The sequence below is a fragment of the Xiphophorus hellerii genome, chromosome 20 (assembly GCF_003331165.1).
Source record: "Xiphophorus hellerii strain 12219 chromosome 20, Xiphophorus_hellerii-4.1, whole genome shotgun sequence".
NCBI lineage: Eukaryota > Metazoa > Chordata > Actinopteri > Cyprinodontiformes > Poeciliidae > Xiphophorus > Xiphophorus hellerii.
Window position 1 is genome coordinate 9,805,577 of NC_045691.1, and position 20,961 is coordinate 9,826,537.

A 20,961-nucleotide genomic window follows, 5' to 3' on the forward strand; every position below is an offset into this window, starting at 1 on the left:
CTTAAAAAGGTAAAACATCACGAGTAATCATAAATGGGATTTTAGTGGAGCTCAATAATTTGGCTTTGTTGTTCTTTCATGGGTGTCTGTGAACAAAGTATTTAGTAGTATTAATGTAGCATTTAGAGATTTAATGCAATTTTCATTTAGCTGTTTTGTTTGCCAAATACACTTGTTGATGTGGCTTGATCAAACGTGATCTTAAAATCAAGAAATTGGTTTGTTTCATAATTGTGTACAAGTTCAGACCAGTGTTGGGAACTGGGGTTTTGGTTTCTTTGTGGGATTTTTCTGTTTGCCTGCTGCTTCCCCCCTTCATCCACTAGATGATGACTAGAGGCTGCACACCTTGGAGGGCGTGCCCGCTGACTCGGCGCACCTGTGATTTTATTAAGATGTCTCTGGAGTTAATATAACTTTATTAGCTGTGATTGCTGAAAGTACCGGTACTCATACCTGCAAAATAACAAATTTAACAGAAATAACCCTAGACAAAAAAAGCAATAAGTACCATTTTCTCTTTAAAGCATTAGGGTTAGACCAGTCTTAATTGATGAATTCCACAAATATACAAACTTGTATGGATATACTGTACAGTACAAAATGCATACAAGCACAATCTGATTATTAAATGGACAGTGTTCATTATGGACAGCAGGCTCTTCTGCATCAGACACAATGACATAACAAAGCTAAAAATTCTGAAGGCATTCTTCAAGTATTGATGAGTTACACACTCTTGGCAGGACGAGGTAGCACCAGCTTTAGTCCAATATCAACCACAAAGGAAGGCATGTAAGAGAGAGGGATCCAGAGAAGCTTAGCATCCCAGCCGGCGCTGTACCGAGTGCGTGGGTGAGCCGCAGTCAGAGCGTGCTCCATGCAGCTAGTCACCTTGGTGAGGTCTGAGTCACATACAGCATTCATGATCAAACGCTGGATCTTGATGTCTGGAAGAAAAAAAAGACACTCAAATGAAGGATAACTTTTTCTTTTTCATTACTAGTGTTGCCCCAAACACTGTGCTGCTCTAGGCATCCACAAAAACAGCCACTGAACAGACGCATACGGTTTTAGCACACATTGCTAAAGACAGCAAAAAGCATAAAGCTTATTTCCTCTGTAAGTCTGCTTATACTTACAGTTATCCAGGTACTTCTCTCCATAGCTTGCTTTTACTTCGGGGCTGAGCTGATTCCAGAGACGGTGCAGCTCCCTCTCAATGGGATCAAGGTTGGTAACTTCTGTCTTGAAAAACCCTGGCTCAATGATGCACACTTTGATTCCAAAGTAACTTATATCTCTCCTGAAAATGGAAACCATACAAACTAGTAAAATATAATGCAGTTTTACATGCTTCAAGTTCATTTAAAGATTGGTAAATTACCCTTCCCTCTTTTATAGATTGAACTTTTAGTTTTGTGCTTTGATCATGACTAATCAATGGGAATTGACAGATCCTTTAAACTCTTTTCTAACACTGTTAAATTTTTCATAGCATAAAATGCATTCATTACTGTAATCAATCTATACATTCCTCATTCTGGGTTGTACATTCGAGAGAGTTACTACTACAAGCCAAAAACATAAGAGGGTTAGGTAAGGCTTGTCGTTTCAAAATGTTCTTTTCTCAGGTTACATCAAAAAATGAGTTATATAAATACTACTAGAAAATTAAAATTTTCTAGTAGTTAAATTTTATGTCTTGCAAATACTCTGTTGCTGTTTTACATGCACAAATACAGTCATCTTGTACATTTTTATTGCTCTACTCAGTTGCACATTTCCTTTAATCTGACTGCTATTTTTAATAACTGCCCAGCATTCTAATTTATTATATGTTGCAAATTCACCGTTACTGTCTCTTATTCTTATTTTTCTATTGTCGTACCTCTTTTTCTTTTTTTTTTTTTACCTCATTTTGAATATCAATACTTCCCTTTACTTTTGACTTGCTGCAGTACACTTGAATTTCCCCATTGTGGGACAATAAAGGATGTTTTTTTTTTTTCTATTCTAGTATTGGTTTTACCTCAGGCAGTCAGAAAAACTCTCCACTGCAAACTTGGAGATGCAGTATCCGCCACCATTTGCAGCCACCCTGCCGAGGACAGATGCCACATTTACAATACGTCCATGGGCCTTTTTAATGAGGGGCAGGAAGGTCATAGTCATGGCAATGACGCCATTAATGTTCACTTTCAGTGTGCTTTGGAAATCCTCCACTCGCATCCACTCTGAAGGACCCATGGGTAAGGAACGTCCAGCATTGTTCACAATGCCCCAAAGTCCTACAAAGAAAACAAAATTGAAAAGTTACAGTTTCAAAACTGATTTCTCATATAGTTATTGTGTGTTTTAATCTCACCTCTATTTCCAACCTCCTTCTTGGTCCACTCCATAGCTGCCTGGATGCTGCTCTGACTGGTCACATCCAGCAGGACCGTCTTAAGGTGAGGCCCTGTCACTCTTTTCAGATCATCAGCTCCCTTCTCTGTGAGACAGCCAGCCAGAACTCGAAAACCTCTACGGTCGAGCTTCTTGCACAGAAGGTTGCCAAACCCCGTGTCACAGCCAGTCACGAAGACATACTTGTCAGAAAGGTTCTCTATCTCCAGGCTGTCTCTGTACAGCCACACCAGAATCCACAACAAAGCAAAGGAAGCTGCAATGTAGTACGAAGCATTTTCTCTACAAAAAAAAAGACATAACATCATGAAATTATGTCTTAATCTGTAATTTGCTCTTAGAACAAAATCTAAACCGTAAAAAAATGTCTTGCGTTGTAATTTCTTACCCTAAAAGTTCGTATATATACTGTGTGTTCATGTTGCCTTCAGGATTTTGTTTTTGGCCTCGAAACTGCTCAAAAAACATTCTGCAAAAATGTTTAAAAAGTAATTAAAGCATAAATACAATGATAACCATTTGAAATCCAAATTAGCATTATCCTTATAGGACTGGATTGTAGTGGAACATTCTTGACAGCCACTGAACACAAGCAGTATGTTTACTAAGACTTGTTTTTAGTGCAGGGCCGTTTCGGTTGGTGTGGGCACATGAGGAATGTTTGTTTAATACTCTTACAGAAGAAAGAAAGGAATTTGTAATGGTGCGAAACATAAGCAGGGGATTATTTTATTTTTAGATATAATTTCAATCTCCGTGATGGAGCTGCTTGGCTTATGGTAAAAAGCCAAATTAATTTGCAGGCGTATCAGTTTGTAATACAACAACAAAAGAACTTCTGCAGCCATCAAAAATACCATAGCAATTAAACACTGAATAAATACAATGACCACAAATTCATAGTAAGGAAAGGTAACAATTTGTATTAATTGCTTGTAAAATACTGTGTTTTCATACTGTACATAATAATTATTAATGCAATTCATTCAATTCAGAAGTTTTTTTTAATTATTATTATTTAATTCAGATTGAGGGAATTATGTTATTGTCAACATTTCCAAGAATTTAAATCAAATTTATGGGCATGTTATTTCAAACAACTCTATCCCCTTACCTTTTTTTTCTGTATTTACTGGACAGTATTTAGAGGTTTTTCAAAGTAGGTAAAAAAAACACCTCTCTCTGAGCATCTATTCTATTCTGTTTAAAGACTGTTTTCGATATCATGCATTAAATGTACTTTGCTTTAGGCGACTTCAGTTCACAACATGCATTTAATAATTTGAAATGAAATAACAAGCATTTAATAATTCACTGCATTAATTCAGATCTGAGAGAATCAAAATAATTACAAAACTCTAAACCTACCTTATTATCTTATTGGTCAATGATGGATCTCCACAGTCAGCCCCTTTCCCTTTCTGTATGTTCTTCTGATTCAGCTCGGAGGGGCTAGTCAAAGAGAAGCTTTATCCTTGAGGCTTATCCGTTAAGACATGCTCACTATTAGTAATCCTCAATCCGTAACTATTGCAATTGTTCTAAGGAAAAATGTGAGGGGAACAGGGCAGGAAAACTAAGCCCCAATGATTTTTTTTTGCATGTACACCAAAGTATCAGAACAGTATTTTTTAGTTTAGAACACAAAACTTAGAGCTTAGTTGTTCTCACACTTGGGTTTAAAAGTTTTAGGATTATGTAAAAAGTTATGACAAATCCACTAGTCAGAGTATTTAGTTTCAGGAGATTATTCAGTTCACCCACTTTAGAAACAGTTAAATGTATACTGTATAGCTTGAAATGATTGGTGTTTCGAACATAAAAGACTAAGAAGAAAACATTCACAAATACACAATAATGCATATCTATTTAATAAGAGAAAAAAAGAATCAGCAATAGCCTGGTTGTATAACTCTGCACACTTTCGGACTAATACCATGCCCTAAATTCCCTTTTGATTCAAAAACATTACTCAATATTCTTTAGGTATTAACTATGTGTCGGAAGTGAGGACATCTGATGTTCACAGTCCTCTTGAGGTGACCTCACAGATTTGTTTCCAGATATGGCTTTGAACAAAAGTTTGATTTTAACATATTCTTCCACTCACTGTGATGCTGAAAAATTAAATCAGCATCAAAGGTGAAGATGTCTTCTTCGCCATTGAAGAAGACATCTGAAGGTTTTGGGCAAAAAGATGACTGTAATTTAGAACTATTCATAAGCTTATTCAGTTTGACAAAAACAGTTTAATTTCTAGAAACACCAAATCATGATGCTACCACCATGTCTTCCTTTGGTGTGTTCTTTTTTTTTTTAGAGATTTGTAGGGTTTTGCCTTGATGCCAAAGAAATTGGACTATGAGTGTGGTAAATATTTATTTCCTAACCATTTCAGTCTCTGGAAAAACTTGGTTTATATCTACTTCTATATTTATAATACCACCCAAGTCTGGACTGGATGCAGATTCCAAAAATCACTGTTTGTTTGTGAAAGACAATTGTTTTTGTTTCTAAAAATAATTAAACAATGGCTTGCTTGGCAGATAAACCAAACCTTACAATTTGTTTAGTGAAAAAGATGTAGAACTGTAAAATTAAAACAAAGGCATGAAGGCTTGTACTTGTGTGCTGGATTAAAAGTCTTAATTAGTTTCCAAATAGTGTTGTAACTACGTGAGTGTACACTGAACCCGGTTGTTCTAGGACATAACTTTTACGTCACACATTCCTCTGATTATCCAGTCATTGTAGTTTGTGGTTCCCATGAGTTTCTGTTACAAAACTTTGTAGAGAAACATCTAGGCTCTTTCCAGTGTTTCACTTTTGTAACAAACACATAACCAGCAGTTAAGAGATTAAATACTTCCCAACTCTTCCCACAATTTAGCTTTATTCTTTTCATCTTTCCTTCATGTACTTATTGTTGGCAAGAGAGAAGAATGAAAACACAACTTCAGGTATCATTATTTGTTTGTTTTATTGTTATTTACGATAACTGTCCATTTATCATAACTTGTCCAATAAAAAAAACAAACAATTAATTTTGTTAAGCTAGACATTTGAAAATTACCTTTACAACAACTGAAATTCAATCTTCACTCATATCAGATGTGGATACAGGAGAGATGAGGTGCACATGTAAATATGTCATTAATTCTTTTAAAGAGATATTTTAAAGAATAACCTACCAGAAATTGTGTGGGGTCAAACCTTCTGCCTATTAAATACTTTCATTTTCTATCCTTCCAAAAAAATACTTACACAGAAAAAGGAAATACTGTATCCTAATAAAATGTATTATTGAGCTTTTTGTGCTCACTCTTTCCAGTTTTGGAGCTAAAAACAAAACTTCACCAGTGAAACGCACTGGTGAAGTGCATCAGATGATTTGCATTTAATGCAAATCATCTGATGCACATTTTACAGACAAATATTTGTCTGTAAAATATCAATCTCACTTCACTCAGTGCATCCATGTATAGATTTATATTCAGGAACAAATGTACTGTAAAAACACATGATTATTATGAGCACGTAGACTGAAGCTGCCCCTTGTGTACGTACTCCAGAGCTGTGGCGATTGTTCTCATGTCCATCTCGATGCTGCGGGCCCAGTTTTCCACATCTCCAATTTCCTGTTTGAGAGAGAAGAAAGTTAACAAGAACAAAAATGTTGCCCCCAAAAAAACAGATCAGTAAACCCTGGGATAATTGAAAAGTTTGATATTCACCACCATGGTACTTTTAATTAGAAAGTTGGAGAACCTTTGGCTTAGATAGTCCAGCATATTTAATTTATAAGGATCAGGCATCCAGTGTAAGGCTAAATGTACCAATGGCAGAATAATAATGAAATAAACATCTGGCAGTATAACTTACTTTTAATGCCTGATTGAATCCCTCCACCATGCTGATCCACTGAGCTGTTTGCTTGGAGAATTGGTTTGCCTGCACTTGGAGTGTCTTAACTTCATGGTCCAGTTTGCGTTGGTTTACATATGCTTGAGCAACACTGAAGAGAAAAAGGGCAAAATACTGAGTTTACTAGCTTTGTGCCTATCAGCCACCCACTGGGTCATTGACAGGGAAATGACAGTGGCTTAGCGATGATTACTTGACTACTTTAGCTCCAACCATGATCCAAAAAAACTTTATCTTTTTCATTAAGAACTAGTGCAACAACAGCCATTAAATCCTGCTCTCATTCTATAAACTGATTGTCTTGGTTTGTTCACATCTTTCACAATAGTAACAGCTATTTTTGTTTGAATTGTATGTGTGATCAATTATTTCAAGTCAAAAACTGAAACTGGCTCATGAAAGATTGTCAGTACACTGTAAAAATCTAAAACAATCCTTGAATCTAAGCAACTTGTTATTGTTTTGTAAGAGTGTCAGTAAAGAGGACAGTAAAGAGTTAATAAACCCCAATCATAGGAATGCAAAGTTGTTTAAAGCTATAACCATTACTGTCTTTTAATAGATGTATGAACAAAGACATGAGGTAATTTTTCCTACCCAACGTTCAGGTGATCTACCAGGGCTTCAGTTAGACAGGTGGCAGCAGCAATTGCTTCACGTCTGCGTTTCTCTGTGAAACAAACAACAAAACATATAATCAACATTAAAATCTGTACATTTGCGAGATTTGTTTTTAGCATGTGCTAGCATCACAGCTATCCAGCTTTCCTTACCCTGCAGCTCCTTCCGCTCATTTTGCTTCGCTTGATGCTCCTTCAGAAGGCGAGACAACATGTCGCTTGAGCAAAAGTTAGGGTTATTGTTATCTAAAGCCAATTCATTTAACAATTGTTTTTATTGTAAGGGAAGGTAAGACCAAGGGATCAGAACGAGACCATGTAGCTTATCACGAGATTTCACTCTCGGATGTCTCACGTGAGCGTTTCCTTATACAATTATGCACAGTTTTACATGTAACGCCTTATTATTTTGGTTTATTAAATTACATTAATGAAGAGTTGTTTTTATAAGCATGCTTAAAATTAAACGGCAATTCTTATTTAGTATTATTTGTTTTAAAAAAAATGTGTGAAATGACGACATCAGTTTCGTATCGTCATTACCTTCTAAGTAAAAGCGTTCATGAATACAAGTAAGTTTTTTACTTGCATGTAAGAACGAAACATGATAAGTTTTAGAATTTCAAAAAGAAACATAACTGGATATCAAGTTGAATTTTCAATTAATGTACGTACAATTGGTTTGGGTCTAAATTTTATTTATTTATTTGTTTGTGTATATTTTATTTAGCGGTGCACTATTTTATTCTGAAAGGCATTAACCGGAAATGTGGAATTTAGCTAGTGTTACTGAAGTCCCTGTTAATGGCTGATATGTAACTGTCAACAATTCTGGGGTTGCTGAGACCGAAGCCCTTTTACGATCCATTACTCTCTGTGTTTCACAGGTAAAGATATTTGGTCTGGTTTGATTTAAAAGTTGTTTACTGAACAATCGGAGTAGCTTGAAAGCCCGGATGCTGGTAGCATTTGTAACGAAAGACAGTGCATGGTTAGCTTATCCTCTTTTCGGTCTAAACCTCTAAGCAAAGTTCCTGATGGTGGTTGAACTCACTAGGAAACGAGCAGATCGCAAGACATTTATAATTAATCTTAAATATATTTTAACCATTTATTCCCTCTCAAGAGTCTGTTATTGTACCATGACAGTTGACTCACGATGGAAAGCAGCTATTAAGACACTGAACTCACCAACAATAAAACGATCGGGTATTTTGTTGAATCTAAAAAAATGTACTGCAATATAAAAGAAGAAATATTAGTGAAGGAAGGCTGAGTCAGACCTAATTAGACCGACTAGTTGATGATGGGATTTTCTGTTATGGAAGGGACTAGACGAGTTCTAGAAATAGACAAGATTAAACCAAGTCACCTTGTGAGGTGTATTGTGATGCATTTGAAATTAAGACGTTGAAGTAGTTGGCTACAAATCTATCTGCAGCAAACAACGTATTTTCCTTATCAATTGGGTATAAACATTTTATGATTCAGGGCTTTATTTTCCCAGCCTAATAAACCTAATCAAACTGTAGATTAGGTGCAGTCAGGGTCCTGAATTTACACCTGTCGTCTCTGCTTCCAGGTTCATTTTTAAAGGCAACTTAGAATCAAATGTTATGGATGAACCATGAAGGCACAATTACAAGTCACAGGTAAGTTATTTCTTGGACAAATTTAAGAGCCACAAATAAACTTGAAGCCAGATATTCACCAACGCTATGAAAATTCTTGCTTTCATAGAAAGCAAGAATTTTTTTTTCTCTTTGACAATAAATCTGACCAAACATTTGTTGCTTTAGGTTAGTTTGGATTGTTAAAAACTATTATATGGTAAATCAGAAAATATCAAAAAATATTGTTCTTTATATTACTTGATTTAAATTCAGTAGTTTGCATATATTAAAATTACTATGACTTAAGCCCACTTGGGAAAGCCCAGATGATGGCTTTGTAAGCTTTTATTCACAACATCTAAGTAGCTCAATTGAGATAAAACTATTTGCTTCTATTAAACTAATCAAAGGATTCTAACATTTGGCTGATCATTTTAGTACATGATGATATATCTTTGTTTCATGAGGGCCTATTGGTTGTGGTGTTGGAAAATAAGCGAATGTAAATACTATTAATAATCTAATATTGAGTAGGTATTATGACACTAAATTTAGTCAGGATGTACAGACTTAATTATACATGAAAAGAATAAACCTTTTACATAATAGATAGTAATAAAATTATTGTGACAGGTGTTAGCACTTGAAATAAATCTGCCAGAGGTTGGTACAGTGAAATGTTTAATTGAATGTTTGGCGCTCACATGATGATATTCATTTATGATGATGACAATAATATAATAATAATTATAATAATAATACAATGATGTTCTAGTATGTTTTCCAATTACAACCTCTAAATCAGTATGATCATATGTACAGAAATTTACTTCCAATCTCTTTATAGTTCATGGTTGTGTTCCTCTTTCCAGTGCTTTCAGCTAAGCTAAAGGAAAACAAAAAGAACTGGTTTGGTCCCAGTCCGTACGTTGAGGTAGCTGTGGATGGCCAGTCAAAGAGAACAGAAAAATGCAACAACACCCACAGTCCCAAATGGAAGCAGGCCCTCACTGTGTGAGTACTGTTGTTGAAGTAAATTATTAATGACTATTATTTCATAAAGGTTTTGAATACTTTTGAATACTTTTATTATTAATTACTTTTTACTTTTACTTGATTACCTTTATTATTTGTGTTTATTGATTACCTTACTATTGATTGTTTTACTCATCTTATTACTCATTTAATCTTATTACTCATTTATTCTTATTTCATTTTATTATATGTTAGATGTGTTAAAAGGTCACAGTTTCTGACACTGACTGTGGGTTAAGGGTGACAGGTTGTCTGTTCTCTGGAGACTGTTTTAACAGGAAACTTCCTGACCACAATCTAGCTCACTCAGCAGCCACCGTTAATTGGGGCCCCTGAGCTGCACGGATGCAAGACTTGCGAGTTGAACAGAAGGACAATAGATAGGGTTTTTTTCTCACTTAACTATCCAAGAATAAACTGTTGATTCTGCAAGTAAACCACGTACAACAAAAAGTCAGTAAAAGTGTTATATGCAGAAGAGTTTGTGGTTAAGGTGTCAACGCTTCGAGACTGCAGATGTTTCCACCAGATGACCTGTGTGTCACCTATGCCCTATTGTCAAGAAGAAACTGTCTGTACTTAAATAATTATTGGGTTATGCATAGATTTGATACAAAATAAGAACATATTTTAATGTTTAATGCACACATACTGTGCTTTTTAGACATGTATTTATATAATTGTGAAAACTGATGTAATCATAATAGAAGTTGTGGAATTCCAGTTTTTATTTCCTTCTAGCTCTTATAAGTCAAAGATACAATTGTACAATTTGTAGCACATAAGTATCTGAGATGAACACAAGATGTCTGTAGGATGTCCCTTCATAATAATAAGTAAAAAAATGATTTATGTTTTTACAATCTATTTTTAAGCTATGGGTTTTATAATCCTAATTTGTAGATGCAGAAAATGTGTACTGAGATACCTCCTACTTTAGGATTTCTGTTAAGAAGGATGCTTACTTATGGAACAACTTTAATCATATTATTTTGTTCAAAGTGAAATTACACATATTGTAACACGTGATAAAGTACACACTGGAAATAACAAAATAAGGTTATAGTATAGTCATTTCTTTTATATTTGCATAATTTCTTTGATAGTTTCAGGCCAAAATGAAAACAAATTGATTATTGGCTCATTTATAATTAATTAGTCTTGAAAACTCAATTAGAACAGCTGAATCTAGAGCATGTTTAGAACATCTCAATCCCATAAAAATCCTTGAAGCTTAAACATCAGCATGTTTTCAAGTTATACTCAGTCAAGGACCTCCCTGTTTGAGCTGCACTTAACATAATGGTGGTTGAATGAATGCCTCAGAGCTGTAAAGTCAGCCTCTTCTTCAGCACAGATTTTTACTAAATTTTGTGTCTGTGTTGCGTTCCTGCAGAATTGTGACTCCAGTCAGCAAACTCATCTTTCGTGTTTGGAGTCATCAGACACTGAAAGCAGATATTCTGCTGGGCATGGCCACTCTGGACATCGGCACGGTCCTCAAAGCCAATGATCTTAAATGTGAGTATACATTTGAAAATTTCTTCCACGTAACGTTGCTTTTTTAAAAAATTTGTAAGTATTGCACCTTTTTAAATTTCCTTTATTTGTCAGTGAAATTATGAATTTGTTGTTGGATCAGATGTTTTAAATGGAATTTGCATATGTTTTTACACTTGTTGAGTAAAGAGTTCAAATAAAATAAGATAAAATAAGTAGCTTCCCATTCCATGGAGCTACATTTCTGTTGCTAGTCTGTGGATGTTTTATCTGTTTTGCCAAGAACTATATAGTTAAACGGTGCAGCACACTCTATAGAGGTTGTTCTCTCTTATTATAAAAAAGTGCATGCCTGTCTGTACTCGTATCAACATATTCTGTTGTGGTTTGATAACATTCACACACATTTTGTCATATTTCTGACCTTGTTCTTTTGTAAAAGTTTGGACTTAGAGGAACATTGTATGCTTTTTCTACTTTGATCTCTAAGTTGAAGTCTGAGTTTTGCTATCGTGTTGCTGTTGGAAGCATTTTCTTAACAATGTTATTTCTCCTAATCCCAGTGTGTGAGGTGGTGCAGACGCTGCAGCTATCCTTTGACAGAGACCCTCAGGATATTGTAGGGGACCTCTCAATCTGTCTGGACGGCATGCAGGTTGACCCGGAAGCCTTTGCTCTGGCAGAGAGAGAGCAAGGTAAGGCAAGCACAAACAAGGTCAGGGCAGAAATTATGGAGAACTTCAACACTTCCTTTTTTGAATTAGAATGTCAATGCTATATTGGCTTTGTATAAACGGTTAAACTGGTTTACTTTGCTTAATCCATCTAGAGCAGGGGTGTCAAACTCCAGTCCTCAAGGGCCGCTGTCCTGCAACTTTTAAATGTGCCTCTGCTGCACCACACCTGAATAGAATAATTAGGTCATTAGCAAGGCTCTGGAGAACTTATCTACACAAGGAGGGGGCAATTAAGCCATTTCATTCCAGTGTTTTGTACCTGTGGCACATCTAAAAACTGCAGGACACCGGCCCGTTAGGACTGGAGTTTGACACCTGTGATCTAGAGGACTTTTGTCAAGGTTCAATTATCTGCATTATATTCATTTGCCTCCAGGGAGCAGTATAAGCATTTCATACATTCAGTTCGTAGAGGACAGCTTACACTAGCATTTAAAATGGCTCATTTAAAATGGCAGTTTTTAATTTGACTGCCATGTAATATATGGGTGAAAAACACGTTTTTAAATTCAACTGTAATAGCACTATTAAACATTTTGAAAGCAAATCAGTATAAATATTATCAATGGCATAATATTACCCTGCCACCAAGGTAATATTGTGAAATAGATCATTTCATTATCAGAAATGATCTAACATGGTCATACATGATGTTACAGTTTTCTTCTTTTTTTCTAGCTCCTCTTACAAATGGAAATGCAAAACAAAATGGCAACACAAGCAACAGGTCTTGTAAACTTTTACTTGAAAATCCAAACCTGGGTTTATTGTTTTGCCAGTTTTTCTCCAATAAGGTTCCAGATAATTTTTTCTTAAACTTGTACTTTTAGATCAAGCCGGGACACGTCTCCATCCAGTGACTCAGATGACTGGGTCATTGTACCCAATGGTCTTACTGTCAGCGATAGAGGTTCTCCCTCTCCGTCTGCAGAGGGCTCCACTTCCTCGCGTCCTCCTAGGCCTGCCAGGCCACCGCCTCCTACGCCACGAAAACCTGCTGCCTCACCAAGTAGGAAAACACACAATTTCATATACTAAAGAGCTGCTAAAAATATGGATATCATATTTAAAGAAAGCAAATGACAGATAGTCTACTTTTAGATTTATTAGTTTTTGTTGACTAACCAAGGGGGTATTAGACTCCAGTTAAAGAGAGTTTTGCAAAAACAATGAATGCCATATGCTATTCTTCCCTGCTCCTTATCATCATTGTGTCCCAGGCTCTTCCAGTAGTTCTTCCCCCAGTGAACTGAGTGAAGCACCAGCTTCTGACGGCTCCTCTCAGGCATCTGCAAGCGGAGGTTCAGACCGCTTGACCGATGACACAGGTGCACGAGCAGCAACGGCTGTTTCCTCACAGACGGCTTGTGCTCCCAAACCAGGTGGCGCTGTAACAGCAGCTCCAGCTACAACAGCTACTCCCAGAGTCAACCCCATTAGCAACGCACCGCTGCCACCAGGGGTAAGGAGCAACTTCCGGTTTTGGTACTATGGCTGTTGTGATTTTAAATAATTCAGCTCAATTGGATTTAAAATATTTTTTTTCAATGGTACCAAATGATAACTTTTTTATCAGCTAGGATCATATAGTTATACATAACTTAATAAACTTTAGGGTCCGTAGCCTTCATTGTTTCAGGATCTTAGGTTTGTAAGATTTTTTTTTCTCTATTTATTAACTGGAAATGCATCAGAATTTGTTTAATATAATTTTTATTGTATTATAGATGGGAGCAAAGGGTAGACCAGAATGGAAGAGTGTATTATGTGGACCACATTGAGAAAAGGACAACCTGGGACAGACCTGAGCCTCTGCCTACAGGGTACTATGCTTTATCCTTTATTTTATAAATCCTGAAATATCAGAATCTGCTTTATTGGTCATATTGTGTGCACAAACAAGGAATTTGACTTCAGTTTTCAACCAAACAGCAAATTCTAAGTATTTTTAGTCTCATTTAAAATAGCTGCAACCACTTATAGTTACACCTAGATTTAATTTTTTACATTTTGCTTTTTGTTTCTTTTGTCCCCAGCTGGGAGCGGCGGGTCGACCCGATGGGTAGAGTATACTATGTTGACCACATAACACGAACCACAACATGGCAACGGCCCACTCAGGAGTCAGTGCGCAACTATGAGGAATGGCAGAACCAGCGCAGCCAGCTCCAGGGAGCAATGCACCAGTTTAACCAGAGATTCATTTACGGGGTGAGAACAGTCAATTTGATTACTTTCACCTTCAGTTACGGATTGGTTTCTTTACCTCAGGACTCTATAAACTATATTAGTACAATTGCTAAATTGTGAGCCAAGCTGGGTGATCTAAGTTTTTCAAAGCAGACAAGACAGCATGGACCTTTTTTTTATTATTATTTTATTCTCTTAAACAAGTTTGCTTATTTATTTATTACTTGTTTGTCTACTCAGATAAGCTAAAAACAAATTTTGTTATACCAATAAGTATATACCAATAAGGTAAAGATTAAGAATTTCAGTAAGATCAGTTTACTTATTTGTAAATCAGAATTGTACTCTATGTTTCCATTTTATCAATAGAGACTATTAATTCATATTCTTTCTGGCTCAGCTGCAGGACCAGTTTGCAGCCACATCCACTAAAGAGTTCGACCCACTGGGAACGCTGCCACACGGCTGGGGTAAATATGTTTTCACAAGAATTCGCCTTAAAGATACTGAAGTCTTAGAAACATGATAAGGATCTGTTGAAGGAATGCATAGCTGTAAGTTGACATACATTTATGTACAAAAATGTTTTTGTTTTAGAGAAGAGAACAGACACCAACGGCAGAGTATATTTTGTTCATCATCCAACTCGAATGACACAGTGGGAGGACCCGAGGACACAGGGGTGAGTGCATATTGTATCATGTTATCTTGTGTTTTATGGCTGTGACTCTCTTTGGTAACAGCTGGATTCATTCCGTATCACTGAAAAGCAGCAACATGCCAATGTGTTGCTCAATTTATGAGGACTACTTTGAAACTTGAAAAAGGGAAACATTTTGGATCCTTCTTTTACAACTTTTAAAAAGTTGCTTTGCCGTTGCATTTTAGGCAATGCAATGTTTTTCTTATTTTAAAAAAGGAATTTAAGTATTTATTTACGGTTTTTATGTATTTTCAATATAGCATAAAATCAACTTTAGTGGTTAAATAGAAAATCTACAGAATATTCCAACTTAATTCATCCAAAAAATCGATTAATTGTCAGAATAATCGACTGACTGTGTGAATAAATTTAAGCTTCACTATAAAGCGTGCTTATTTTCTTATCCTGTGTGATTGTGTGTTTTTTTTGCATCCTTTGCTCAGTCTTCTGAACGACAAACCCCTACCTGAAGGGTGGGAGATGAGGTTCACTGTGGACCACATCCCCTACTTTGTAGACCACAACCGGAAAACGACGACCTACATCGACCCTCGGACAGGGAAATCTTCCTTGTAAGTTGGTTTTCATAACATTTAAAGTAATCCTGCTGGTAAAGGAGATCTACCTCCAGGTCTTCCATTCTTGTCACAACAAAAATGTTTGTTGTCTCACTTTTACAGCGAGAATGGGCCACAGATCACCTATGTTCGGGATTTTAAAGCCAAAGTGCAATACTTCAGATTCTGGTGTCAGGTATGTCTACAAATCAGATTGTTAATTGATTTTGTCCTGCTTTACTATTTTTTTAATGTATATTTTTACATTATTATTCAGAGATGAAAAACATTCTGCTGCATCTGAGAACACATGTGTGTTTTGTGTTTGTTCTTAGCAATTATCTATGCCTCAGCATATCAAGATTACCGTCTCCAGAAAAACTTTGTTTGAGGATTCATTTCAGCAGGTAAGATCTTGTCTTTTTGTCACGTTTTGAGGTATTCAGTTGGTCTTTTCTTGTTTGTACATGAATTATGTAAGTGAATTAATTTTCGGCCTTGCTTTCAAAGATCATGAGTTTTCATCCACAAGATTTGAGGCGGAGACTGTGGATAATTTTCCCTGGAGAGGAGGGCTTGGACTATGGAGGCGTAGCCAGGTAATCCCTCTGAAATTTTTAATGCAGGTGTGTCTTTTTTTATGACTAATTGGGTGTGAAAAGTCTCACTTGCAAATTTTGTTGACAACACCCAATGTTGATGTAAAGCTTGTGATGTAATATAAGCTTAAATGTTTTGTTGAAATCTTGATCATCAAGACATTCTATCACTTATTTTCATCACTTATGATTGCTAATATATTTTTGGAATTTGTGTTGATATTTTCAGAGAATGGTTCTTCTTGCTCTCCCATGAAGTGCTAAATCCCATGTACTGTTTGTTCGAGTACGCTGGAAAGGACAACTACTGTCTTCAGATTAACCCTGCTTCTTATATCAATCCGGATCATCTTAAATACTTTAAATTCATTGGCCGCTTCATTGCCATGGTACCCTTTTCTATTGGTTTTAAAATAAATTTTTGGCTTAATAAATTTGAATTTGCATGTCTTTCATTCAAAGTCACTAAATGTGACTAAATGTTCTATTTTTTCCTCAGGCCTTGTTCCATGGGAAGTTTATTGACACGGGTTTCTCGCTGCCTTTCTACAAGCGCATTTTGAACAAACCGCTGGCTCTTAAAGACTTGGAGTCCATTGACCCCGAATTTTATAATTCACTCATTTGGATCAAGTAGGTAGTTCATGCATATAATGTGTGTGAGGTACAAGTGAACGTAATTAATCTGGAAAACCATGGAATTTGTGTATTTTCCAGGTCTGGAAAAAGAAAATAGACTATGTGAAAGTATCTTTATTTCTAGATTATGTTTTATTCTATTGAGCAATGATTGCACAGGTTTAACACCTGACAACAGTAAAAATGTCTGTTATAAATTCATAATGAGGTTTTATATTTATAGTTTAAAATTATATAAATAAGGCCTGATCACTATGGAGAAATTAGTCTGAACAATTAAAGGATTTTGGCATAAAGCTTATATGATCTTTATGCCAACCTAGATTTTCTGAAATAGTCAGTGGTCAAATAGATTCAAAATTTAACTCTGTTGAATGTGAACCAAATAACACATTATTGTTTCATTCTGGATTTTCATACAGATATTGATTTTTAATATCTCCCAAGTTTTTGATTAACCAGCACATTTTTAACATTTGTTGGTTCTCATAATTAGTGAGGACAATTTGAGGTCACTACATGTTAATGTTCAGTCTATAAATTCTGATGATCTCCAGCTAAGTTTTCTGCAGGTAAGAAAATGATTAGCGTTGGTGTAACCTCTTAGAATTAGAAGCATGTTCTATTTCTGGCTGAAAAAAAAAAGCTACAACAATGGATCTATGCACTTAATACATAAACCTGGAAGTCTTAGCTATCAGGTCATGTATCAAGTTTTCCATTTTCTCTTTATGAGTTAGAGGTTCTACTGTACCACATGAGTTCACCCATCACATTTTATTGCTGTCCGTAAAACGTTAGAGGATCTGTGTTGCTACGGTTATTTAAACTGAATTGGTTAATAAAGTGGGTTTTATGTCTTGCAGGGACAATAACATAGAGGAAGTGCGGTCTGGAGATGTTCTTCTCTGTTGATAAGGAGATCCTGGGAGAGGTCAGCACTCATGAGCTGAAACCAGATGGAGGAAACATTCCAGTTACTGAAGACAACAAGGAGGAATACATCAGGTACAGCTGCATTTTTTCCACTTCCTATTTACTAATCATGTTTTGCTGTTTTTACATCCTTGAAACTATAACAGTTATGAAAGTAGATTCATAACTGTTATACACCAACCTGTATAATTTTTTATACAGGTTGGTGGCAGAGTGGAGGCTGTCCAGAGGGGTGGAGGAGCAGACCCAGGCATTCTTTGAGGGCTTCAATGAAGTTCTTCCTCAGCAGTACCTTCAGTACTTTGATGCAAAGGAGTTGGAGGTACAAAGCTAATTGGGTGTTTTTCTCAGGAATCTTTAAAAAGCAGGTTGTTTTAAATGTGCTTGTCATCCATTGCTGATTAAAATAATATTATATTTTGCAATATTTATTGTGATAACTGTAAAATTGACTGTAAAACAGTTTAAAATGTGTATTTTTTTGGCATTTCTTTCTGAATACAGTCAGATTACCACAAACACAAATGCTGCCCTAAAAATAAAACTTGCCTAATATATACTTTAGAGACTAGGTACATTAGGGGGAGCAGTTGCATACAACGATAGCATTTGATCAAATGTTCAAATATATTTGTCTTTATTGATTCTCTCATGTAATATATCTGCCATAATAGAAGATAAGGTAAAGCACTATTTCCTGCAACATAAACAGCAATTTGAATTTAGTTTGTCGTGATGTGTTCAATGTATTCTATGTTTTGATTTTAGGTAATGCTGTGTGGAATGCAGGAGATAGACCTGGTGGACTGGCAGAGAAACACAATTTATAGACATTATGCTAGGAGCAGCAAGCAGATCCTTTGGTTCTGGCAGGTTTGTTCTGAAAATAAATGTTCTGTTATTGTTATATTTGTTAATGTAACAAGGAATTAAATCTTCACAGGTTTTGGTTGGACCTAACCTTCATGCTTTTTCATTTAAAATAATATCCAGCAGCAAAAAATCTCTGAACATTCATGTGTTGGAGCAGTTTGGAACATGATCTCCTTTCTTTTCTATATTAAGATTAAGTCAAACTTAGCAAAACAGAAAATGTTTTAGAAAAAAAGGTACAGTTTGAGATTTATTTTCTCAGATTGATTGTAGTTTTCAGAAAGTGGGAGGTAAGGCTGACTGGCATGTATGTAAAGTTTTAATTTGTTTTGGCATGTAAAGAGTAAAATATACTGTTAAAACGGCACTGGAAGTATGTGGTGCTGGAATTGTACAAAAGTGCAGCATAAATGTGCAAATCTATATCCACTTTTCTTATCTGAATGCATTTGGAAATATCTAACTAATTGGAACATAAATAACTTGTTTTGCAGTTTGTGAAGGAGATGGACAACGAAAAACGAATGAGACTCCTGCAGTTTGTCACCGGCACCTGCCGTCTTCCTGTGGGTGGCTTTGCTGATTTGATGGGTGCGTAAAATCCATACAGATGTATAAAACAGATGATTTTTTTTGTCATGAGATTTTTCTCATACAATTTTCTTGTGTGTGTATATAGGAAGCAATGGTCCACAAAAGTTTTGCATTGAGAAAGTGGGGAAAGAAAACTGGCTTCCACGAAGTCACACGTGGTGAGAATGTTGTTTTTTTTTTTTTGCTCAAAATGATGTCATATCATAAATGAATGGGCACCTCAGCTTTTCTTGTCACATGCAGTAAAAGACAACAAAAAATGTCAGAAGAGTAACTATGACTCTGTTGTTTTTTCTATTTAGCTTCAATCGTCTGGATCTCCCTCCTTATAAAAGCTATGAGCAGCTGAAGGAGAAACTTATGTTTGCCATTGAGGAAACGGAAGGATTTGGGCAGGAATAATCATAACAGGAGTTCCTGATTTTCATCCCGATAAATGGATGCAACAGAAAATTGCTGACCTTGAATGAGCCGGATCCATTTTAGAAAGAAGCACTTTTAGCAGTTTCTCTCTGCAGCCTGGAAATGCTTTCACCATGGTAGATTCTGTCTGTCTCAATAGCATATTCACAAAAGATTACAAAATTGTTTCATAATAGGTTCATTATTTAACAAGGGATCTGTGAGTCTTCTACCTTGATGACCTGTTCCTCCCTGATCCACTTAATCTCACTTTGCTGCACAAAAAGACTAAAAAAAGAAACGCCTTTCTCACTCTGGCATGCCTGCACTTGCTGTATGTTGAGTAAGCGCAGTTTCTACACGTGGAGCACAGATTCTGCGCCACAGTCATTTAGAACCACTTTGTTGGGCTATGCACCCTGATAATGTACAAGGAAAGAAACTTGTCTGTACATTTTGACTCGTAATATGAAGATTAATTTCCTGACAGATAAAACAGTCCCTTTTGATTTGAGGTCATTGAGGTTTTGTTTTCTTTCTTTTGATGGAAGGTGGGATGAATGAATATTTTTCTAATAGGTGACTGATATGAATCCTGTAGCACATATACAGTTTTTTATTAACTTTGCTAAATGTGATGACTTTAATTGCAATAATACTTTCTTGTGTTGTGACAGGTTAATATGTTCAACTAGTTTGCACATGTTTTTGTGAGCATTGAGATTATGATTGCTATTAGAAGATGCTATTTTTAAGTGCAATAGTTTTGTAGAACACATAATTTCGCCAATGTCGCATTCAAACAGGGCTTTGATTAGTTTTTCTAAGATTTAGTTTTTACCTTCAAGTTAAATCCCAGTACTACATGGAGATCTGTTGCATACTTTGAATTCTGTAAGGTTACTGTGGTTTGCTGTCCCATTATAGCTGCTACTGTTATATCTGCATTTTAGACCATAAATGTTTACCAAATGTTTCAGTCAGGAAGAAGTAAACTGTGAAGGCTGTGATAACGAAGCTGGTACTGATGACCCATTCCAACTGAGCGATAGTCGGTTCTCAGCTAGTTCTCAAGAGCCCAAGTTACATAACTGGAGCAACGGTGTGTCAGATGGGTTCTGTTAAGCTTTGCAAACGGAGTGAATCCAAGAAAAGCTAAGATTTAAAATTCTACAGGTTTCATTTATTAAGTGACTGTTATTGCTTATGTGCAGTTGAAACCAGACATTTACACAAAAATATGTTTTATTAACCTCACAATTACATTACATCATACTAAAATAGTCCCAGAATAATTAGATTTTAAGATAATTGCTCACATTTTCTTCAAATTCAAAAGAGTGTATTAGTATTTGGGATATTTTCCATTTGAATAGAATGACTTGAATGTGTTAGGTATTTTTTCACATGCTTCCCATAATAGTTTGCTGGAGTTTTGGTCCATTCCTCCCATCAGACCTGGTCTAACTGACTCTGTTATGCAATCTGCCTTGATCGCACAAAGTTTTTTTTAGCTCTGCCTGCAATTTTCTCTATGGGATTGGATCAGGGCTTTGCGATGGCCATTCCAAAACATTGACTCACTTTTATTCTTTTGTAACTAATTCTCTAACTAGGCTTAGGATCATTG

The 20,961-nt window shown here is 35.9% G+C and overlaps 3 protein-coding genes across 4 annotated transcripts; 1 reads left to right on the plus strand and 2 right to left on the minus strand.

Moving 5' to 3' along the window:
• Nucleotides 1-402: 402 nt before the first annotated feature.
• On the minus strand, nt 403-4,740 carry rdh5 (retinol dehydrogenase 5 (11-cis/9-cis)). 2 transcript variants are annotated; one of them, XM_032549288.1, is made up of 6 exons: nt 3,778-4,740; nt 2,798-2,878; nt 2,369-2,691; nt 2,033-2,291; nt 1,143-1,306; nt 403-950 (listed from the first exon to the last, which is right to left on the minus strand). In XM_032549288.1, the coding sequence occupies exons 2-6, from the start codon at nt 2,875-2,877 to the stop codon at nt 730-732; spliced, it is 1,047 nt and encodes a 348-aa protein (XP_032405179.1). In that variant the 5' UTR covers nt 2,878; nt 3,778-4,740; the 3' UTR covers nt 403-729. The 2 variants fall into 2 exon arrangements, with proteins under 2 accessions (XP_032405179.1, XP_032405181.1); XM_032549290.1 differs by lacking the exon at nt 3,778-4,740 and having other exon boundaries at nt 2,798-3,359.
• Nucleotides 4,741-5,370: 630 nt separating this feature from the next.
• bloc1s1 (biogenesis of lysosomal organelles complex-1, subunit 1) lies at nt 5,371-7,316 on the minus strand. Its single transcript, XM_032549291.1, has 4 exons — nt 7,107-7,316; nt 6,931-7,003; nt 6,292-6,424; nt 5,371-6,047 (listed from the first exon to the last, which is right to left on the minus strand). Exons 1-4 carry the CDS (start codon nt 7,165-7,167, stop codon nt 5,937-5,939), a joined length of 378 nt encoding a protein of 125 aa, XP_032405182.1. The 5' UTR covers nt 7,168-7,316; the 3' UTR covers nt 5,371-5,936.
• Nucleotides 7,317-7,720: 404 nt separating this feature from the next.
• Nucleotides 7,721-19,850, plus strand: itcha (itchy E3 ubiquitin protein ligase a). Its single transcript, XM_032549287.1, is given in 25 exon segments — nt 7,721-7,840; nt 8,536-8,605; nt 9,439-9,580; nt 10,998-11,122; nt 11,665-11,796; nt 12,517-12,565; nt 12,669-12,847; nt 13,059-13,299; nt 13,566-13,661; nt 13,875-14,049; nt 14,429-14,498; nt 14,626-14,710; nt 15,175-15,303; nt 15,412-15,484; nt 15,624-15,695; nt 15,799-15,887; nt 16,117-16,276; nt 16,387-16,520; nt 17,393-17,411; nt 17,413-17,534; nt 17,664-17,784; nt 18,231-18,335; nt 18,830-18,926; nt 19,015-19,087; nt 19,232-19,850. Coding segments are annotated over 24 exon segments (2,613 nt in total). The 5' UTR covers nt 7,721-7,840; nt 8,536-8,580; the 3' UTR covers nt 19,332-19,850.
• Nucleotides 19,851-20,961: the final 1,111 nt, after the last annotated feature.

Coding starts and splice junctions, on each gene's coding strand:
- rdh5 (XM_032549288.1), bottom strand. CDS start 2,877: ATGTTTTTTGAGCAGTTTCGAGGCCAAAAACAAAATCCTGAAGGCAAC. Junction 2,292..2,368: donor GAAGGAGGTTGGAAATAGAG/GTGAGATTAAAA, acceptor TTTTCTTTGTAG/GACTTTGGGGCATTGTGAAC. Junction 1,307..2,032: donor AGTTTTTCTGACTGCCTGAG/GTAAAACCAATA, acceptor TTCCATTTTCAG/GAGAGATATAAGTTACTTTG.
- bloc1s1 (XM_032549291.1), bottom strand. CDS start 7,167: ATGTTGTCTCGCCTTCTGAAGGAGCATCAAGCGAAGCAAAATGAGCGG. Junction 6,425..6,930: donor GTAGATCACCTGAACGTTGG/GTAGGAAAAATT, acceptor TTTTCTCTTCAG/TGTTGCTCAAGCATATGTAA. Junction 6,048..6,291: donor GATTCAATCAGGCATTAAAA/GTAAGTTATACT, acceptor TCTCTCAAACAG/GAAATTGGAGATGTGGAAAA.